Source organism: Emydura macquarii, unplaced genomic scaffold, assembly GCF_026122565.2.
Source record: "Emydura macquarii macquarii isolate MOO-44397 ecotype Brisbane River unplaced genomic scaffold, CSIRO-AGI_Emac_v2 contig_318, whole genome shotgun sequence".
NCBI lineage: Eukaryota > Metazoa > Chordata > Testudines > Chelidae > Emydura > Emydura macquarii.
Window position 1 is genome coordinate 7,587,209 of NW_027130455.1, and position 20,387 is coordinate 7,607,595.

Consider the following 20,387-nt stretch of genomic DNA (forward strand, 5'->3'; position numbering starts at 1 on the left):
GGAGTAAAATGTGACACAAATAATTGGGAATATACTTTAATTGTTCTTATCAATAAGTAAACAATGGATTTCTCATTAACCATTTCTTTTTACCTCACTGTAATAATGCCTAAGGGCTACAGTTAATTGATTTTATTATTTATGGGTTCCATGGTGCCCATTTCTATTCTTCTTTAACACCCGAATAACTTTGCTGTGTAAATATTAGACATTACAGAGGGGATCTATGTTCAGCCTTTATTAAATCAGGATAGATATTGATTCACAGTCTCTTAATATTAGGCCTACAAGCTGCTGCCATCAGTAAATTAGCCCAGACTATGGAGGTTAAAGCAATTGTCAATTATTTTATTATCTTGCTGTGAGGGTTGGTGTCACTTTACAGTAAAATTGCCAGAAAGAGGGCCAAAACTACCAGCACTAACTACACTTTACCCTCAAATACATTTTACTGTTCATACATGGCAAGTGCATCTTGTATTGTGGAGTTCCAAATTGAAATGCTGGCTAAGATACATGCAGATTTCCTTTTAGCTCAGACATGGATGTTAGAGTAATATCAGGTGACTAAGAAATACAACATTAAGTAACAACTGAGCAGAACAGTGAGCCCATAACTTTCTTCAACACTTTAGACGAACAAGCCTATATTTTCAGAAGTGACTAGCTATTTGGAGTGGCCAACTGGAGACATCAAAAAGGGCCCAGATTTTGACAGGGCAGGTGCTCAGCATTTTGTGAAAACTAGGCCCCCGCTAAGGTGTCTCAAGTTGAGCACCCAAAACCACTAGCTGCTTTTGAAAATTCATCCCATAGGTCAAATGTCAGGGAAAGACAATAAAATATAGCATCAGAAATAAATATAGGAAATTCATTCTCTTTTCTTGATTTTCCCTCTCTTCCACCTCTTACCTCCTCCTTTTCTGTCCTCTATCTCATTTTATTGCTTTTTCCTCATTTCTGATTAACTTTCATATTTGAATCTTTCCTTCCTCTGAAAAGCAGCATCTCCCACCCTCTCCTTCTTTGCCTCTCTTCTATTTGCCCCTTGTTCTGTTATCTACCCTGCTTGTTCTCCCTAGGTTGCCTCTCTCCCCTTATTCCTCCTCTTCTTCTCTTTCCTACTTTGGCCTCCCTTGTCTCTCTGTTCCCTCTTGCCTCTCCCCTATATTGCATGGTCTCTGGATGGTTCTCTTCTCTCTCTTTACCCTCTCCCCATTCTTTACCATAAATTCTCCCTGTCTCTCTTTACCCCCAAGATATTTGCCTCTTCCCTCACACCTCTGGTTTCCATTCTTTTGTCCCTGCCCTCTTTTTCCTGGGGATCCCATGTGGACACAGTTATACCCTCATAAGGGTGTCTTATATCACTATTGCTTATTCCCCACACCCCTTTCCTGTATGGGAAAAAGTTCTACTGGGATAAGCACTTTATATTGCTATAACTGCATCCACACCAGGGGAGATGAACCACTTTAACTATACCGCTACAATATTTCTACACAGACAAGGCCTTAGTACAAGATTATTTGCCCAATATGTTAATTTGAGGTTAAAAAGCATCAATAAACCTAAGTAGCTGATCTGTACCTGCCAATGCCTGCAAATGGACAGGTTTGGCAATCAAGCCTTTGCGCATTCAACACCTTCTAGTTGGAGCGCTCTGCAGCTAGAGCTGATCAGGTGCCAATATAGATAGCTTTATTATTTTATTTTACACAAAATATAATACACAGTCTATATTATGGTACTTTGAGTTGGCTGGAACAGAATAATTGTAGGCTTGGTAACAAAGGGAGGCGCCTGCCTTGCCCTGCGTCTTCCAGAAAGGGAGACGTTGCTTTTCATTGGGGCTATCCTAGAGGAAAAAATATATAGAAACAACAGAAATTAGTACATATCCTACTTGGCAGGGGATTTGTTTAAACACAGACTTTGCCTCAGAATTCTAGCACATTTTATATTTGGAAGGTGGCAGGATAAGACTGAGACAGCACAGTGTGTCGAAATCTGCTGTGGAACAGTGCACACACAGCACGACATGGGACCTTTGAGTGAAGGAGAGGGGAGTAACAGTAGAGATTGGGGAGGAAACAGGGCAGAGATATTGTATATACCTGTGTGTAAGCCAGGGGTGGGGAACCTCTGGCCCGCGGGCCGGATGTGGCCCGCGAAAGAATTTGATCCGGCCCGCGGGCGGGCGGGAAGTGCGCGCCGCCGAAACCCTGCCGCCGAAACCCTGCCGCCGTCTGCCCATTTTCGGCGGCGGGTGGAGTCCAGAGGCGGTTACTGCCCCACGGAACCCTGCGGACACTGCAAAACCGCGCCGCCGAAAAGGCGGAAACGGCGGCGGCATTTCGGCGGCGGGCACCGCCCCACACGTAACTGTGCCGCCGCCGAATCCCCGCCCGCCGCCAGGGCCACCACCAGGCCCTTGGCAACAAAAAGGTTCACCATCAGGCCCTTGGCAACAAAAATGTTCCCCACCCCTGGTGTAAGCCAACAATTTATGGGCCAAAAAGTATAGTTCATAGGGGGTTGCTAATAGGTTAGTCACAGAGTCACCTGCCCAGGCAGGAGGAGTATCAAGAGTAATGATTCTGCATCTTCAAGCAAGATTCTAGCACATAAGCTTAAGGTGACTCAGTAAAGCAGCCCTAAGCAGATTTCCTATGTAGGGTCTCCAGCCTAGTGCCCAGCTACTTGTTGAAGAAAAAGATCTGTTAAAAATACCAAGATGCCAAGGTAATGGGAGTCATATAGGAACCTGAGTAAGTAGAATACAACCAAACAAGGTACAGCTGCTATATGTTTCATAGGTTTGTCTTTGTATTATAAAGTAGTGTCACCCTAATACTGCAAAATGAGGTGTTACAGTTGAAAACTACTGATTACTGACTCTTACTTTTTATTCCTCCATGCCTGGAATAGTACTTGGGCTGTGAAAGTAAACTGTTTCTGTTCTGTGATGCTGGCTTCAAGCCTCCCATGGAGAAGTTTCTTTTCATGCTCCAAATTCCTTCCAGAGCCACTGTTAATAATTTATTAAAATAACACCATTATAACTGATGGTTCTAGCTTGGTTTGTTTTACTTTTCACCTAGGCTCATGTAAAAGAATGAATATAAACCACTTTTAAAACAAATATCTTTGGTCAATCGAATAAATAGGAAGAACATACTTTACCAGGAGTAGACAAGTACTACACAAAAGATATAGCACACAACTAACTTAATATACTTTATTTTTCTAGCATTTTGGAACAGCGGTTATTGAAAGGAGTTATTTCCTGACAGATGCTATGCAATTCACATCAATCAATGTTAATTTTCCCAATAATTTCCAAAATTATCCTATTGAGATATGGGGGTTGTTCTTCCCTTTCATACATCCCACCTTGAACACTCTTCTCTGTTTTGGTCACACCATCTCTATATCTATAGAATATATATGGAAAAGGTCCAGAGAAGGGCAATGAAAATGATCACAGACATGGAAAGATGTCCATATAAGGAAAAATTAAAAGAGTTATATAGATTTAACTTAGGGTTGAGATAAATAATAGTAACATGACAGAAGTAAATCAAATAATGAACCATATGGAGGAAGTCAGTTGAGTGCTCTTATTGTAAGGGATATATAGGACTGATATGCCTTCACTGCTTAATAACTAATGATTTCTTCTGGCCCTCAACAATTAGAAAAGCTATCCCATCTCTGCTTATCCCAAAATAGGATCCACCTGTGAAGACAATAAGAAAATGGTTCACACCAGGTCAGACACTTTATTTAAGAACTCACAGAATAGATCAGCCAAGATCAGGTGTTCCCCTCCTAATCATAGAAACTAAAATGGTTAAATGAGGGTAAGCTAATTATCTAGGCAAGAATCTTTCGTTATTTGCAAATGTATAAATCTCTTTCTCCCTCCCAAGCTAGCTAAAAAATTCCCAGTTGCCAAACAAGAGTCACACCCTGCTTTCCTGTGCATGTTGAGTGGCTCAAGAAGAGATGGGTGCGAAGGGGCAAATTAAACAAACTAGAAATGTGGCTATAAAATTGAAGGTCAAATTGGGCACACAGTTTCCCCAAGAAATCAAAGTCATATTTTTTCACCCCAAATTATAAACTATACATTGTTTCCTTGTAAATCAAAGAATCTGTGAATAATATGCCTTTCACCCCAAATTAGAATCTGCACATTTGTTTGCCTTGTGAGTTTGATCTTTATATCCTTGTATATGTGGAAAATGTCTCTTGTTCTATTGTAAGTCCTAAAATAATGTGAAATACTCAGTATAATCAATGAATGTACAGAGTACGTCCTCCAAATTTAGAAGGTTATAAAGATTATGTTGGTTATCATTATAAATAATTATTGCATTCTTAAAGTAATAGGAACTGTCTGGCACAAAGAAGGAGACATGTTGAAAGATATAAATCAGGTATAATCTTGGAAAATTAATAGAAATTGTTTAAAAGGGGGAATCCCAACTGATAGTAGGGGCAAATAATGAAATACAATCCTTGAAATGAATCAAATCTAAAAAGCCTCCAATAGAAAAGGATTAAGGAAAGTTTTTATACATCATCACTATCTACTGGATACAAATGGAAGCAGCAGAAAAACTGACGGCTTATTTACACTTAAAAAAAAAGCCAACCAGCAGCTCAACTGCACCAGTCTTAAGGCAAGTCTAGATTACAAAATTAAATCAGCCTAAATTAGGTCAATGTACAGCTGTGGTGGTACATGTCCACACTATTCCCCTGTGTCATGGTGCATGTCCTCACCAGGCACTTCCACCAAATGAACTGTGTGGGGCATTGGGAGGCACTGACAGCTGGGGTCCCGTCAGGGAGCCAACAGCCTGAACTGTCAGCTGTGCGCTGGGACACTGAGGAAGCCCTCCCCTGCCCTGGAGCTTCCTGACAGCTCTGGTTGTCGGCCCTGGGGTGGAATGGGGGCTCCAGCTGTGGGCCCCACGCAGGGCTGACAGCCAACAGGTTTATCGCAGTGTCTACAAAGACACTGCGTCGCTCTAGCTACATCGACCTAAGCGCTACATGTCTCACAGAGTGGAGTTATTAGATCAGTGTAGTGGGTGACTTACATCGGCAGGAGCAATGTTGTAGTGCAGGCACTTACAGAGTTAGGTCAATATAAGCCGCCTTACGTCGACCTAACTTTGTAGTGTAGACAAGGCCTTAGAGCGGTGGTTCCCAACCTGTGGCCTGGGAGCCAAAAGTGGTCTGTGGCGGTTTTCAAAATGGCCCGTGGCTCCCTTCCTGCAGGCTATAGAAGGGAGCTGCTGCCTAAGGACCTAGGTAGAACGCGTTTCTGCAGGGATCTTTGCTGCAGCCAAGGAGATGGGAGATCAACGCTCTCCTCCCTCTGGCTGTAGCAGGGAGCATGACGAAGTGCTCTGCCTGGGTCCCTAGGTGCTGGGGACCCTGCTGGAGCCGTGGTGGGGGTGCATTGATCTTCCTGTCTGCAGAAGGGAGCTACTGCCTAGGAACCCAGGTGGAGCGCATGGGGCTACAGAATGTGTGCCGTTTCCCTGCTGCGATCAGGGAGACGGGAGATGAGCGAGGAGCCTCCTCGGTGAACTCCTTCTGTCTGGCTGTAGTGGAGGGGGGAAGGACCTGCTGGCAGAGACTGGTTGCTCTTCAGGGTTATAAAAATGATATCTGTGGCCCTCAAGCCAAAAAGATTGGGAACCACTGCCTTACAATGTCACTGTTAAATACAAGGTGGACCAGATTGTTTAGCATATGTAATTAACATATTTCAAGAGACCATTCAAGGTGAAGTGGCCTGTTAAAACTCCTCCAGTCATAGGGAGGAAATGGGGAGAGGAGGGGAAGGCAGTTGGTGTAGGGGAGGGATGTGGCTTGTTAGTGGGTTACAGATTGTTGTGATAAACCATAAATCCAGTCTCTCTATTCACTCCATGATTTTTAGTGACTAGTAAAGTTATGAATTTAAGCTCCCAGTCCCAGACTTGTCTTTTGAAAGTGTTGTGCAGGTTTCCTTTGAATATGGGGACTGACAAGTCAGATACAGAATGATCACTTTGTGCAAAGTGTTCACCCACAAGTGATATGGTGTTTTTGTTAATGAGGCCAACCAACAACTCTCCAACATCACCTACTATAAAGAACTAAAAGAAGACCCCACACCACAATTTACCCATGAATTTAAGGTTATCATCAAATCCTTCCAACCAAACAACACCAAGAGTAGATCTACTAACTCATCCCCCAAGAATCTACCCCAGGGATCTTCTACATGCTTGCCAAGATACACAAACAAGGGAACCCAGGCAGACTCATCATATCTGGCCATGGCACTCTTACTGAAGGAATATCGGGACTCATAAAAACCATCTTCAAACCACTCACTACACAAAGGCCCAGCTTCCTCCAGGACTCAACCAACTTCCTCCACAAACTCTGCAACAATAACAACCTCCCTCAGAACACCATCCTTGCCACCATGGATGTCACTTCCCTATACACCAGCATCCCCCACAATTACATCATAGCTGCCTGCCTCAAATATTTACAAGACAATGGACAACTCTCAGCTATCCACCCCAAACACATCACTAGACTCATCCATTTCATCCTCACCGCTAACAATTTTACATTCAACAATAAACACTTTGTTCAAACCATGGTAACACCCAAGGGTATGAGGATGGCTCCCCATTATACCAACCTCTTCATGGGTCACCTTGAAGAAAAATTTCTGGACAAATGCTCCACAAACCCATAATATACCTGAGACACCTTGATGATATTTTCAGCCTCTGAAGAGATGACTGAAGTCATGTTTACACTACAGAGTTAAGTCGACTTAAGTTATGTCGATGATCGTAAGCCGCTTTAATTACATCAGTTGTCCACATCCACACAACGCTCCATGTGTTGGCGGAGCACGCCCACATTCATTGCTCTGGCATCAACAGAGAGCACTGCATCATGGCTAGCTATCCCACTGTGCAACTCGCCACCCTCTGTCACCCTCTGCCACTGGGAGCTCTGGGAATGGATTGCAGTGCATCTTGGGGGCATGCTCACCATCCCATGATGCAGTTCTTTCTGTCCCATCATTTCATGAGCTTCCAACTTCGTTTTGTGCTGTTTTTTAACAGCCCTTGTAAACTGTGCACCCGCCATCTCTGTCTGACAGGATGGATCCTGAACTGTTGACCAGTCTGGTGATGAGTGTTACGAATGCAATGCAACCAGTCCTGCAGTATTTCATGAGCTGTAAATCAGACAGTGAATCAGTGATGCCTGCCCTGCTGTCTCCCAAGGAAACAAATAATTCAAGATTGTTGCTGGCATTCAAGGAACAACTGCATATGACGGACAGTCAGTACTGGGCTCAGGAAACAAGCACTGAGTGGTGGGGTTGCATCGTGATGCATGTATGGGATGACGAGCAGTGGCTGCAGAACTTTCAGATGCACAAATCCGTTTTCCTGGAACTCTGTGTGGCATTCACCCCAGCACTGCGGTGCAAAGACACCAGAATGAGAGCTGCCCTCACTGTGGAAAAGTGAGCAGTGATTGCTGTATGGAAGGTGGCAACTCCAGACTGCTACCGGTCAGTTGCAAATCAGTTTGGAGTTGGAAAGTCTACTGTGGGGGTTGCCGTGATACAAGGGTGCAGGGCCATTTAAGGACTGTGGCTCTCGGTAATGTGCAGGAAATAATTGATAGCTTTGAGGCAATGGGATCCCCTAACTGTGTTGGGGTGATAAATAGAATGCATATCCCAGTTTTGGCCCCAGCTCATCTTGCGACTGATGTACATTAACTGAAAGCGCTACTTCTCCATGGTCTTGCAGGCACTGGTGGATCACTGGGACTGTTTCACTGACATCACTGCAAGATGGTAAGGGAAGGTGCATGATGTATGCATCTTCTAGAACACTGAACTCTATAGAAAGCTGCTTGCTGGGACTTCCTTTCCAGACCAGAAGATTCCAATGAGGGATGTGGAAATGCCCATAGTGATCCTTGGAGATCCAGACTACCACTTGCTCCAGTGGCTCATGAAGCCTTACACTGGGAACCTAGATGCAGCAAGGAGCATCAACAACAGGCTCCACAGGCGCCGAATGACCATTGAATGTGCTTTTGGTCGATTAAAAGTTAGCTGGCACTGCCTTTTTTGCTAGTTAGACCTCAATGAGGAAAATATTGTCATGGTCATTGCGGCCTGCTGTACTTTGGATAATATTTGTGAAGTGAAGGGGAAAAGTTTCTCCACAGATGGGTCACTGGATGGCTGGCTGCTAAATTTGAGCAGCCAGATACGAGGGCAATTCAAGGGGCACAGCAGGTGGCTATTTGAATCAGGGAGGCCTTGAAGGAGCATTTTGACAATGATTCCCAGTAATGTGTCTTTAGTGATGCAGTCAGCCAGGCAATGTTTACTTGCCGCCTTTAATGACTCCTGTAGTGCTTGCTTCCTGAGCGTTAATTGTACTGAGCAAATATTCCTGCCTATACCCACTGACTGACATGTGTATGACACAAATAAAGACTCATTTCATATCAAAGACTCAAATTTAATAACAGGATATGGCAATGAGGAACAGTCTCTCAGTTAGGGCTCTCACAGCTGTGTGTAACTTAAGCTTTCATTGTGAAACCAGTCTCTAGGCATGGCATGCATAGGATACTGTGAGGAACCAGGAACTTGCAAGGAATGCGGTAGGGGAGTTTGGGGAAGGCATGGAATGGAGCTCTGTACTGGCCGCAGTTGTGAAGGGATATGCTCAGACTGCAGCATAATGAGGGACTTCCAGGAGCTTTATCATCCAGTCCTGCCTCTCTCTCCTTTCCAGGCTATCCAACCCAAGTCCTTCATTAATTGTCTCCCTTCACACCCTTGTTTCGCTATGTGCTGTATCTGTTGACTGCAGCACTTCACAAAACATATCCTCCTTACTCCTCCTGGTTCAACACCTTATCTGATGGAGGTGCTCCACTGGCGTGGAGGAGTGGGTCCTCATGGGCACATCTGCAGAAGTCAAAGAAACAATGATCAGAGACAGTATTGAGTGCGTTCACAGCCATGAATCACAAAAGATACACACAGCTCTTTCTCGCTGTCCCTTGGCTAACACACAGCTCAGCATGAGTCCCAAATATGGTGAGTTCCCTGGGGAGATGGGAAGGAGGAATTGGCAAAGGACAAATGATCTGGGTGATTTGCAAAGGGGGTTACTACAAACACCTAGGGAGATTATTCTGAATATTGGTACCCTTTTCCAAAGGCTAGGGAATTTGAACCCAATATCTCACTCCTAAGGGTAACCCGGATGCAAGGGTGCATCTTCCTGCATGCATGTGGCTTCAGACTGGCTCCATATGCTGCTTGCCTGTGTGCTGCTCTGGTCCCTGCAGAAATAATTGCCAGGTAGTGCAGCAAAGTTTCCTACAGCGGGGAGAGAAACAAGGCAACTCCACCAAGGAACCTTTGCCAGAGGATTGCAGACTACCTATAGGAAAGTTTCCTAGAGATCTAGGTGGAGGATTCCCGGGACATCCCGGTGTACATTAATGAACTTTTCTGCCATGGCCCCACTGCGTAGATGCACAGGCACTGTTGTTAATTTCTGTCCCTTATCCTTCCTCTACCATATAAGGAAGTACATGAGAGCTCAATCTCCTCTCACTGTACAGTATCAAAGCAAAATGAGCACTTACCAGAACTCCCCTCTTCTGCATCCTGTGCGCCAGAGTCAGAGTGGCCATGCCATTGGATGACCGTGTCGTGTGCTCCACATCATCCTTCAGCTCCACTTCCTTGTCCACCACTTCATCCTCGGGATTGCGTCCGTTGGCCGCTGCCTTCAGTCCCCCCGAATTATTCACGGAGCTCTTGGCAGTGGAAGTGGGGTCACCACTGAGGATGGCGTGCAGCTCATTGTAGAAACAGCATATCTTCAGCACCATACTAGAGCAACAGTTGGCCTCCCTTGCCTTCTAGTACACCTGCCTCAGCTCCTTCATCTTATCATGGCACTGCAGCATGTCCCTTTCATGCCCCTTCTCCTGCATGCCATTAGCAATCAGCCTGTAGGTATCAAAGTTCCTACAGCTAAAGTGAAGCTGTGGCTGCACAGCCTCCTCTCCCCATTTGCCCAGGAGATCTAACAGCTTTGGTGTTCCCCATGTGGAAGTGCGTCTGCTGTGTAAAGCCAGCATGGTCAGCTGGGAAGATGATGTGTGAACTGTGAACACTGAGCAAACAGGAAGAGCAATTAAAAAAATTCTCAGGCCTTTAAATGGGGGAGGGGTGCATACCTGTGTGCCTTTAGGGCAGCGGAATTCAAACTGCTGACCAGAGTGGTCAAGATGGGCATTGTGGGACACCTCTTGGAGGCCAATTAAGATGACATAACCAAGTGCAGTGTCTGCACTGACGTTATCTCAGTCTAACTACATTGCAAAAAGCCTTATACCTCTTGTCGAGATGGTTTTATTATGTCGGCATAGCAGTGGAGTTACATTGGTGGGAGGAGCATTTCAGTGTGTACACCTCCACTGTTTTGTTGACGAAAGCTGATTTTTGTCGACAAAACTGTGTAGTGTAGACAAGGCCTTGAACTCCCTCATAGATTTCCAGCACAACTTCAACCACCACCCGTCCATTAAACTCTCTCTAGAACACTCCCATACCAGTATCAGCTTCCTAGACACCATGATCAGCTTCAACAATGGAACCCTATAGACAACTATATACAGGAAACTCCTGGATCACCACACCTACCTTCATAGATCCAGTAACCACCCCAAACACATCAATGTGCTCTGAGGAGAAAGTCCGGGATATACTCCTTAAAACACTCAAAACTGCCTTCACCAACCAAGGACACTCCAGAGAAGTAGATCACGTCATGGAATGGGCCACCCAAATACCCTGAAAGAATCTGCTTCAATACAGAAATAAAACCCCCTGTGATAAACAACCCTCGATGTCATCTATCACCCCACACTGGAATCCATATGGGGTATCACAAGGCTAAGATTTTGTCATGGGTATTTTTAGTAAATCTCACAGACAAGACACGAGCAATAAACAATAAATCACAGAAGTCTCAGACCCCGTTCCTCCCCACCTGGGGCCAACGGCCCAAGACCCCCCGTTGGGGCTGAAGTTGTGGTGGTCCTGTAAAATCATGGAATCTGTGACCTCCATGACCAACTCATAGCCTTAGGTATTATCAAACAACTACAAACCCATACTCGATGGGGACCCCATCCTGAAAGAAATCTTTCCTGAACCCACCCTTCTGGCCTTCAAACAATCCCTCAAGCTCTCCAGGCTATTCATCAGAAGCAAGATCTCCACAGATCAGGACACACCAACTCAAAGCAGCACCAGACCTGCCAGAACAACAGATGCAAAACCTAAAGACATATATCCACTGCTACAATGATCAACACTTCCCACAACAAACCTTTCAAGATCCATGGGTCCTACACATGCCCACCACAACATGTGGCAGCAGGAGTGCTGGAACAATTTGTATAGTGGGGATGCTGACAGCCATTGAATCGAACTGTAAACTATGTATACGATGGAAATCACTTCAAGCCAGAGGGTGTGGCCGTACCCTCAGCACCCCTAGTTCCAGCACCTATGTGTGGGGTACCTCATCTAGTGCACTAAATGTCCCAATAGTAACTATGTGGGTGAAACCGGACAATCACTGTGCTCTTGAATGAACTCACAAAAGAAAACGTTAAAAGACAAAAACACATCTTTTGTTAAAACACAAAAATGACCTGAGGGTGAATGCTTTTCACAGTGGGATCACTCTATATCTGACCTATCAGTCCTCATGCTCAAAACTTGCAAAACACTTTCAAAAGATGAGGCTGGGAACTTAAATTAATTACTCTGCTAGACACCAAAAATCATGGACTGAACAGAGACACTGAATTTATAGCTTATTACAGCAATCTGTAACCCACTAAACCTCTCTTTTTGTCCTATGACTACAAAGATGTAGTCAACCTTGAATGGTCTAACTACTTATGCTAAACACTCTGTCCATCTTACATTTTGCTGACACTGGGAGCATCTTTCCCAGACCTGAAGAAGACCTCATTACCAGTGCTATTCATTCCCTCTGAAGCACCTGGCATTGGCCACTGTTGGAAGACAGGATACTGGGCTAGATGGACCATTGGTCTGACCCAGAATGGTCATTCTTATGTTCTTAAGTGTGCTGGTGATTTATATTACAATTAAGGTGATCAGATATCCCAATTTTATAGGGACAGTCCTGATAGTTGGGGCTTTGTCTTAAATAGGCACCTATTACCTCCCACACTCTGTCCCAATTTTTCACACTTGCTATCTGGTCACCCTACTTATAATAAAAACACTGACTTTCTATAGCTTCTCCCATCTAAGGCTAAAGTCTTTTTATCCAAGACGACTGCCCATCCAGCCCCCTGAAAAATTAACAGGTTCTGCAAGAAATATGATGAGAATAAGGTTTTTAGACAGACAACTCAGGTGTAAGCATATTTTAAAATAACAGCAAATTCAACTCTCCTTAAGCTTGGAGAGATTCTTGAAAAGTGAATAACTCATGTAGAAAGTGTTTTATTAACAAGAATTCAAACTGATTTTAACCTAGTACCATGATGATATTAAACAGCATATCGTAATGATTAAAGAAAAAAATCTTTTGTGATACTATGTACAAGGAATTGGACACTATTACAATTATACTGTATAAGCCTATTAAAAGCTAAGGACCCAGTCCCATGTTATACTGTGCATCCTCAACCCATGATGAAGTCAATAGTAGTTGAGAGTACTCAGTACTTTTCTAGATCAGATCCTCTAATGGTCTTGTGTGAATTTAAATGCATTTTACTTGGCCCTGCCTGTTGGAGAATCAGACAGATTTCTCATTAATATGTTCATTTCAAATGACCATTTACACTAAGGAAGGAAATGTGCCACGTACCTTTTATATATGGACTCTATTACAAAACGGATGGATGACCTGGGTGATATGTTGTAAAAACACATTTCCCTGGATGAACTAAGTAGGTATGGTAGATTCAGTAAATAATATTAAAACTAATGTTCACTCCAAAAATAACACATTTATTTTAATCATTGTGCAAATGTTTGATTAAAATGTACTGTTAGGGCAATCTTGCACCTGCCGGGAATTGGGGTAAATGACCGACGTAGCCTTTTCCATCTCTAACGTCAATGATTTTATGCTTCCCAACATTTCACAGTTATGCAGCAATGCTGCTAGATGACAGTATGTGCTCACAGCTGAATTTAAAACATTCAAAATCTTACTGATCTATAAAAGGCAGGTTAAATGAGGTGGGGAGTTTGGCCAAATCTGCAATTGCCTATTGGGCAAGAAAAAAACAGCCTGAGAGAGCAGATAGCAAAAAGGCACTGTTTAAACTTAATTTACCAATAGTTCTTCACATCAGCTACCAGTCAGATCTGCTGGGCTTAGCTGTAGGAAAACACAGTCATCAAACAACTGTTTAAAGGCTAAACAATAATTAAACAAGCAAACAAAAACGATGCCTTTCAGTGTAATTTAATGGAGATTTCAAAAGCAATTTAATAATGAAAAAACCACTCAGTGACATGGGCTAACAAAATGTTCAAAGAATGTTTCAGAGAGATCTTCCAAACATCCTCCTTCCTTATTCCCAATCTGGTATATGACTATGGATCTCCTTAAGCAGCAATGTGATCAAGTCCCATGGCTTGATGGCAAAATCTTGCCCTCCCAGCACACCCAAAACTCACACTGACTTCAATAGGAATGTTGAGTATGTATGCAAGTAATGCAAGATTGGGTCTTCAGTTTGCAAGTTAGAGGTCTCACCCTCTCTGCTCACAGACCATTGCAATGTTGCATAATAAGGATTTGGTAGGAGTCAGGAATTCTTGCCCCAAAGTCTCCATTCAGGGTGGAAGAGGTATGTTTGTTCTTCACAGAAAGGGAATTTAGGGTATATTGAGAACACAGAAGATTAACGTTTAGCAAGCAAACAGTGTGCTAGGAAATTCACACAGCCTCCCATGTGAATTTGGCCCTATGTCTTCACTGAAAAAAGTTGTTTTTTTACACCAGGAAAGCCATCTGAGTGTAAAATCCCAGTGTAGACAAGGCACTGTAGTTTTTAACTCAATATAGCTAGCTCCCAAGGTGGAGTACTGACCTTGAGTAGCTATATTGGGGTAAATATGTCTTGACTCCATTAGGATTTTACATCAAGATAGCTTTCTCAATGTAAAAAACACAACTGTTTTGCCGTGAAGAATAAAACTGAGTTATAATGAATCTAGAGAGGTGTAATTAACATATTAAGGGGATTAGAAGATCGAGAATACATTTTAGATTTACCTCTGAATTTAACTTTTGGTCGTATACAGGCTTGGCAGAATTTGATTTTTTAAAAATAATTTTGACGGAGAATATCAATGTTTTAAAGCATTTTTTCATTTTTATTTATACGAATTTTCAACAGTTGCGGGAAATTCTGTGGCTGGGGTCAAATAATTATTTAATGACAGTAAACATAGATTCAAAAAGCTAGAGCTTTATAGCTGTTAAAACAAATTGTCAACATCACATATCAAAATATTCAAAGTGAATAGTCTTAAATCAAACTCTAATAAGTTCTCAAGCAGCACTTACCTTACTTTGCCTATGTGTAAATTTTTATTATTATTAATGGAAATATTTTTTCATCGGTTTCTGTGTGTACAGTGGAATCACCATTTACCTATATTTATGGATAAAAATCTAATTCTTCAAAGCCTAGTCATATATTGAAAGGAAAGGTACAGTATAACAATAGCATAAGTGAAACCTATCTGGAAAATGATAATTACAGAAGCACCCTCTCTATATGTGACATACAATCATTAGCAGCGCTGAGATAGGACACTAAAGAGGAAACCATATCCTTGTTTGTGCAGGACAATTTTAGTCTCAAATGATGGAATTTGGGAAATTCTGTTAATAGATTCAAACAGGCTGGAGAGATCTTAAAAAATAAAAGAGCCACAAGGATATGTTTTTAAATATGTGATTTAAACATAGACAGATCATATGTTCTTAAAATTATTTCAAGTGGGTATGGACCGGAGCAAATTAATTGAAGAAAATGATACTCAAGGTATGTTTTGGGACCTAATATAGGATTTATTTAAATACAGTTGGTCATATCCAGAAAGTACCCTTGGAGCTGTGCAAGCTCTAAAATGTTGCTGCAGATCCTGGTTCTGTAGCAGTCTGACTTACTCAATGGAAAGACTGAAATGTCCTGGAAACCAATACATTAAAAATAACATTCATATCCCAAGTGGCAAGTTGCAGAGCTGACTAGGAAGCAGAGATCTCTTTTCCTCCCGTAGTCTAGGTGTTATATTTTAAAAACACACTTTTGCCCCTTGCAATTACACTTCAAATGGGAATTCGAGACTAGAGTAAACCTCCTGCAGTGCCACAAGCAAATCAGACATGTTCCTAAGTCCATTGTCTGAGTAGTTGCAATTTAATTTAATAAAATATGGAATTAGAAATATGCCACTGGATGCCTGAACCCAGTATTTAAGAAATAAAGGGAAAGAGCTGCTTTCTCTGTCCAATGGTGTCAACAAGGTAACATAGTATATTTGTCATAAGTAAATTTGATCAATATCAGATTCCTGGACCACATGGTCTTTTCCACGTTCTAAATTGCTAAAATGTCAAGCTGATGAACTGTATGGACTTCTCTGTGTTCTGTATATTCCCCCAGTTTTAGAATGATGGAACAAATAATGGACCATAGGGATTTCTCCAAGTTTTGTATATTCCCATAATGATGATAATCAACATCATGGTTTTGCCTTAATTAACTGACGTGGTTTTCAGAATATTCTCTCATCAGCATTTTAGTTTTCATTTACCAGACAAACACTTCTTATTTGCTGACTATAGAGATTACCTGCAGCTGGATGTTTAATTTGGCATCCATCTCTCTGAAAATAAAGCTCTTCTTCAAGTACTTCCTTAACTCTTTTAGGTGGCTCAACATATACAAATTTCTTCCCTGTTTGCAAAACATATTGCAAAAGATTGGTTATTTTAAAGCCCCAAAATGTTAATATACATCCTGTTTTATCCTACTCTATTGGTGTTTTTAATACACCTGCCTATTTATCATCATTTACAGATATCCCATGATATGCAATCAGGCCCAGATATTCCAAGCGTGAGTGGCTCTCAATACTATGACACAGGGGAACTGTTAGTAAACCTTTGCAGGGTTAATCATAGAATCATAGCAGATTAGGGTTGGGAAGGACCTCAGGAGGTCATCTAGTCCAACTCACTGCTCAAAGCAGGACCAACCCCAACTAAATTATCCTAGCCAGGGCTTTGTCAAGCTGGGCCTCTAAGGATGGAGATTCCACCACCTCCCCAGGTAACTCATTCCAATGCTTCACCACGCTCCCAGTGAAAATGTTTGTCCTAATATACAGCCTAGACCTCCCCCACTGCAACTTGAGACCATTGCTCCTTGTTCTGTCATCTGCCACCACCAAAAACAACCTAGCTCCATCCTCCCTGGAACTCCACTTCAGGTAGTTGAAGGCTGCTGTCAATTCCCCCTCACTCTTCTCTTCTGCAGACTAAACAAGCCTAGTTCCCTCAGCCTCTCCTCATAAGTCAAGAGTTCAGAACGTGCAAGACTGTGCTTGATTTACTGAACCATCATGACATGGCACTAAAACTTTGAGACAATGGTACATCTACACTGCAAACAGCAGCCCGCAGCAGTGAGACTTGGAGCCTGGGTCCACAGACTTAGCTGGAGCTCACACTACAGCACTAAAAACAGCTGGAGCTCAGGTTCTGAAGCCCCACTCCCACTCCACTCTTCCAGGCCCTCCAACCTGAGCTGCTGTGTAAACAGCTATTTTTAGTGCTGTATGTGAGCTCAAGGAGCCAGAGTCTGTAGACCTGGGCTCTGAGACTTGTTGCCATAGGCTGCTATTGGCAGCCTATATGATCCCATAAAACTGTTCCAGCTCATGGAGAGCCCAGGGGAATGGCAATGGGGGCGGGGGTGTGTGGTTAATCATAGGGTGAGGGGGCAGGTCACACTCCTGACCAAGGAAAAGATAGCGTCCTCTGCAGGGCGGGGATGTCTGAGACTCCCTGGTGGAGGCTAGTACTCACTACAGGGTGGGGATGCGGTAGGATAAGATAGGAGGAAGGGTGAAGGGGCAGGAGAGACTACCAAGGAACAGTGTAAAGCCTTTTACAAGGAGATCTTGGGAGACACCCTGGAGGGAAAGCACTGCAGGGATGGATGGGTTGGGAAGGGGTGAGACCACTAGGGAAATAATAGTGATTCCTAGGGGGTAATGAGGTGTTTGGGACCTCTGGGGAGGCAGTGCCCCCTACCTACAGTGAGGGCCAGAGAAGATGGGGTGAGAACCTCGTAAGGGATGGTTGGGGAAGGAGAGTTAAGGTGACACTACCAGGGCCAGGGCTGTGCCCGCTACTGGGGAATGGATGGGGAGATGGGATCCCAGGGCAGGACGGTGCCCTCTTAGGGGAATGGATGGAAGCCAGCCTGGGACCCCAGGGCAAGGCTGTGCCCCCTGCAGGGGAATGAATGGAACATGTGACCATAGGGGCCAGGCAGGGCAAGGCAAAAGTGGCCGTGCTGGGGGATGGATGGGAGCCGGACCCCAAGGCAGGCGGTGGCGGGCCCACAGGACCCCAGGGCAGGGCAGCCCACCCCCCACCGGGGGATGGGAGGGAGCCGGGACCCCGGGGCAGGGCAGGGCAGCGCCCCCCGCCGGGGGATGGGATGGGATGGGAGGGAGCCGGGAGCCCAGGGCAGGCGGTGGCGGGCCCAGGGGACCCCAGGGCAGGCGGTGGCGGGCCTGCTCCATCACTCACAGGGCTGGCCGCAGGGGCCGCTCCCCGCCCCCGCCGGGGGCTCGGCACAGACGCTCTTCCCCACTTCCCCGGCCGCCGGCTCCTGCTGCTCCCCGGCCGCCTCCCTCATGCCGCCGCCGCCGCCGCCTCTGGCCCGGCTCTCTCGGCCGCCCCGAGCCCGGCTGCGGGACGCGCCGGCCGGTTGCCATAGGAGCTCAGGGGCGGGGGAGGGAGGAGCGGCAGCCCCGGGCCCTGGGGGCAGCAGCGCGGTAGGGCCTGGCGGCGGCGGGGGCTCGGGCCCCGCTGGGCCCCTGGGCCGAGGCGCGGGGAGGCCGGGCGAGCAGCCCGGGGCAGGAGCTGGGGCCTCAGGAGACAGGCCGCGGGACGGGGGCGAAGGCTGCGGCCTTTGCTCCTGACTGAGCTCGCACGTCTCAGCCCCGCAGGCTCTCAAAGCCCCGCTGCAAGTCCGAGGAGCCTCCCCGCCCCGGGCCCTGCCCGAGGTGGGAGAGCAGCGGGGAGGCCCTGGCACCCAGTGGGGACCCCTAGCCCAGCAATGTGACACGTCTCCGGGCTCCTCAGTCCCTGCTCGACCCACCCCGCGGCACCTGAACTGGTGCCGGAGGAAGCAGAAGCTATAGAAAACTGCGGCTCCATCCTCCCCCTTCGCCTGTGCACTCCTCAGGGCAGGGCCGGTGTCTGCCTCTGCCTTCGGAAAGTCCCGCTTGAGGCACCATCACAATCTAAAGAAGTCACAGTTTTGGGTAAAAGAAATTCATCAAATACACTCACACCGTGCTCCTTTGCTGTCCCACTTTCGGGGTCTTCCACCCGTTTTAAAAGCCAGGTGCTCGGCAGGGTGAGAAGCACACTAAGGGCAGTTGGGTAAACTGCATTTTATCTACGGTGTTATCTGTCCTATTGCTAGAAACCACTTCTCTTTTGGTGCTAGCTCACGGCTAGGAACATCCAGTGTCTGTGGCTTATGGCACACTAATAATTCTTTGCTGCCTTATAAGCCGGCTGCGGCCACTTCATGGCTCAAAGCATAAAATATAGTTAAAAGTTGGTGTGGATTTTTAACTGTTGTATCGGACTTGTTTGTGCAAGTCAGTATATTGGACATAGAGTATGCACACTGCATGAATTAACCTTTTCTTTGCCCCATCTCTACATGTTGCCAGAGTTAGAAGCATAGCTATTTAAAGGAGAGGACCTACAGAAAAAATCACAGGAAACAAAAAAATTCTGCTTAATTGGTTGGCTGTTGTAGATTTATAGTGTAAGAAGAATTTCTGATTTTCATAATAATGAAGTTTGCAAACTGCATAAGATTAAGCATCTTGAAATGTATTCTATTCATAAAAATAAAGCACAGAGCTTTGCCTTTTGTTTAGCAGATTTCCCCCCCCCCCCTAAATTTGAGAATCAGTTGGTATCTATTGTAGTACATAGAGAACGCCACTAGATGGAGGTAGGGGTGCAAAGATTGATGGTCTGATGTTGGTCTGGTAGAAAATTGTGGGAGTTTTGCCATTCACATCAATTTGACCAGCCTCAGGTAGGCCCTGACTTTGAATTTTGGAGAACCTGAAATTAAAGTTTGTGTTACGGACACAGTACCTAGTTGTATGGATGCAGAGTTTGTATTCAGTAATGAGTCATATATAGGGAATAATGACTTTGAAAACTTGTGCTTGTCTATGCTTGTCTTTTTTTGTTGTGTTTTAACACATTAACCTATCCTAACAACATCTGTAAATTCTAGTGTAGACCCTAGCCTAGGCTTTGAGTTACACATGATTAGCAGTATATGCCTGTATCATTGAAAAAACGTTTGTTTAGTGTCTAGAGAATTTACAATCATATTAATAAATATATTAAAACACCACTAACATGAAAATATAGACAAAAGACCCATGTTACTATCATGTTTGTATCTCTGTTATTCTGTGTGATGCTAGTGTGGTTTTGACTCAGAGGTTATATTCACCTTCTGCAGACATGCTACAAATAGAATTTCTAAACCAGTATTGTACTTTCAATTGCAGTTCTGTACAGTATAATAGAAGTGCTGAGTAATACTACTTCCACAACACTTTCCATCTCAAACTATTTACAAAGGAAGGCAAGTCACCAAGTTACAGAGAGATGAAGTGTCTACACAGAAGGCCACTAGCAAAACTGGGAACAAAACCTAGGTCTGACTCCCAGTCAAATGCACTATACAGCAGGCCACCTTTTAGTCTGATGCATTGCTGAAAATATATCAGTACCTTCACCACCACTATTGATTTGACCACAACTCCCTGGCCAAAGCTGTTGTTTTTCACAACAGAAAATGTGTTGTATGATTCCTTGAAAAATGTACACAGATAACAATTTTTGCTTCATACATAATGCTTTTTTAAA

The 20,387-nt window shown here is 44.4% G+C and overlaps 1 protein-coding gene across 1 annotated transcript; it reads right to left on the reverse strand.

The window, feature by feature from the left end:
- Positions 1–475: 475 nt before the first annotated feature.
- CUNH11orf97 (chromosome unknown C11orf97 homolog) lies at positions 476–18,171 on the reverse strand. The gene is made up of 4 exons (XM_067568166.1): positions 18,000–18,171; positions 16,030–16,134; positions 2,906–3,031; positions 476–1,858 (listed from the first exon to the last, which is right to left on the reverse strand). The coding sequence occupies exons 1-4, from the start codon at positions 18,106–18,108 to the stop codon at positions 1,854–1,856; spliced, it is 345 nt and encodes a 114-aa protein (XP_067424267.1). The 5' UTR covers positions 18,109–18,171; the 3' UTR covers positions 476–1,853.
- Positions 18,172–20,387: the final 2,216 nt, after the last annotated feature.

Bases quoted from the DNA above. Each gene is read 5' to 3' on its own strand.
- CUNH11orf97 (XM_067568166.1), bottom strand. From the start codon at position 18,108: ATGAGGGAGGCGGCCGGGGAGCAGCAGGAGCCGGCGGCCGGGGAAGTG. The intron at 16,135-17,999 runs GTGAGTGATGGA...TTTTGCAAACAG, and splicing joins CGGCCCCTGCGGCCAGCCCT to GGAAGAAATTTGTATATGTT. The intron at 3,032-16,029 runs GTAATCTCTATA...AATTATTAACAG, and splicing joins AATTAAACATCCAGCTGCAG to TGGCTCTGGAAGGAATTTGG.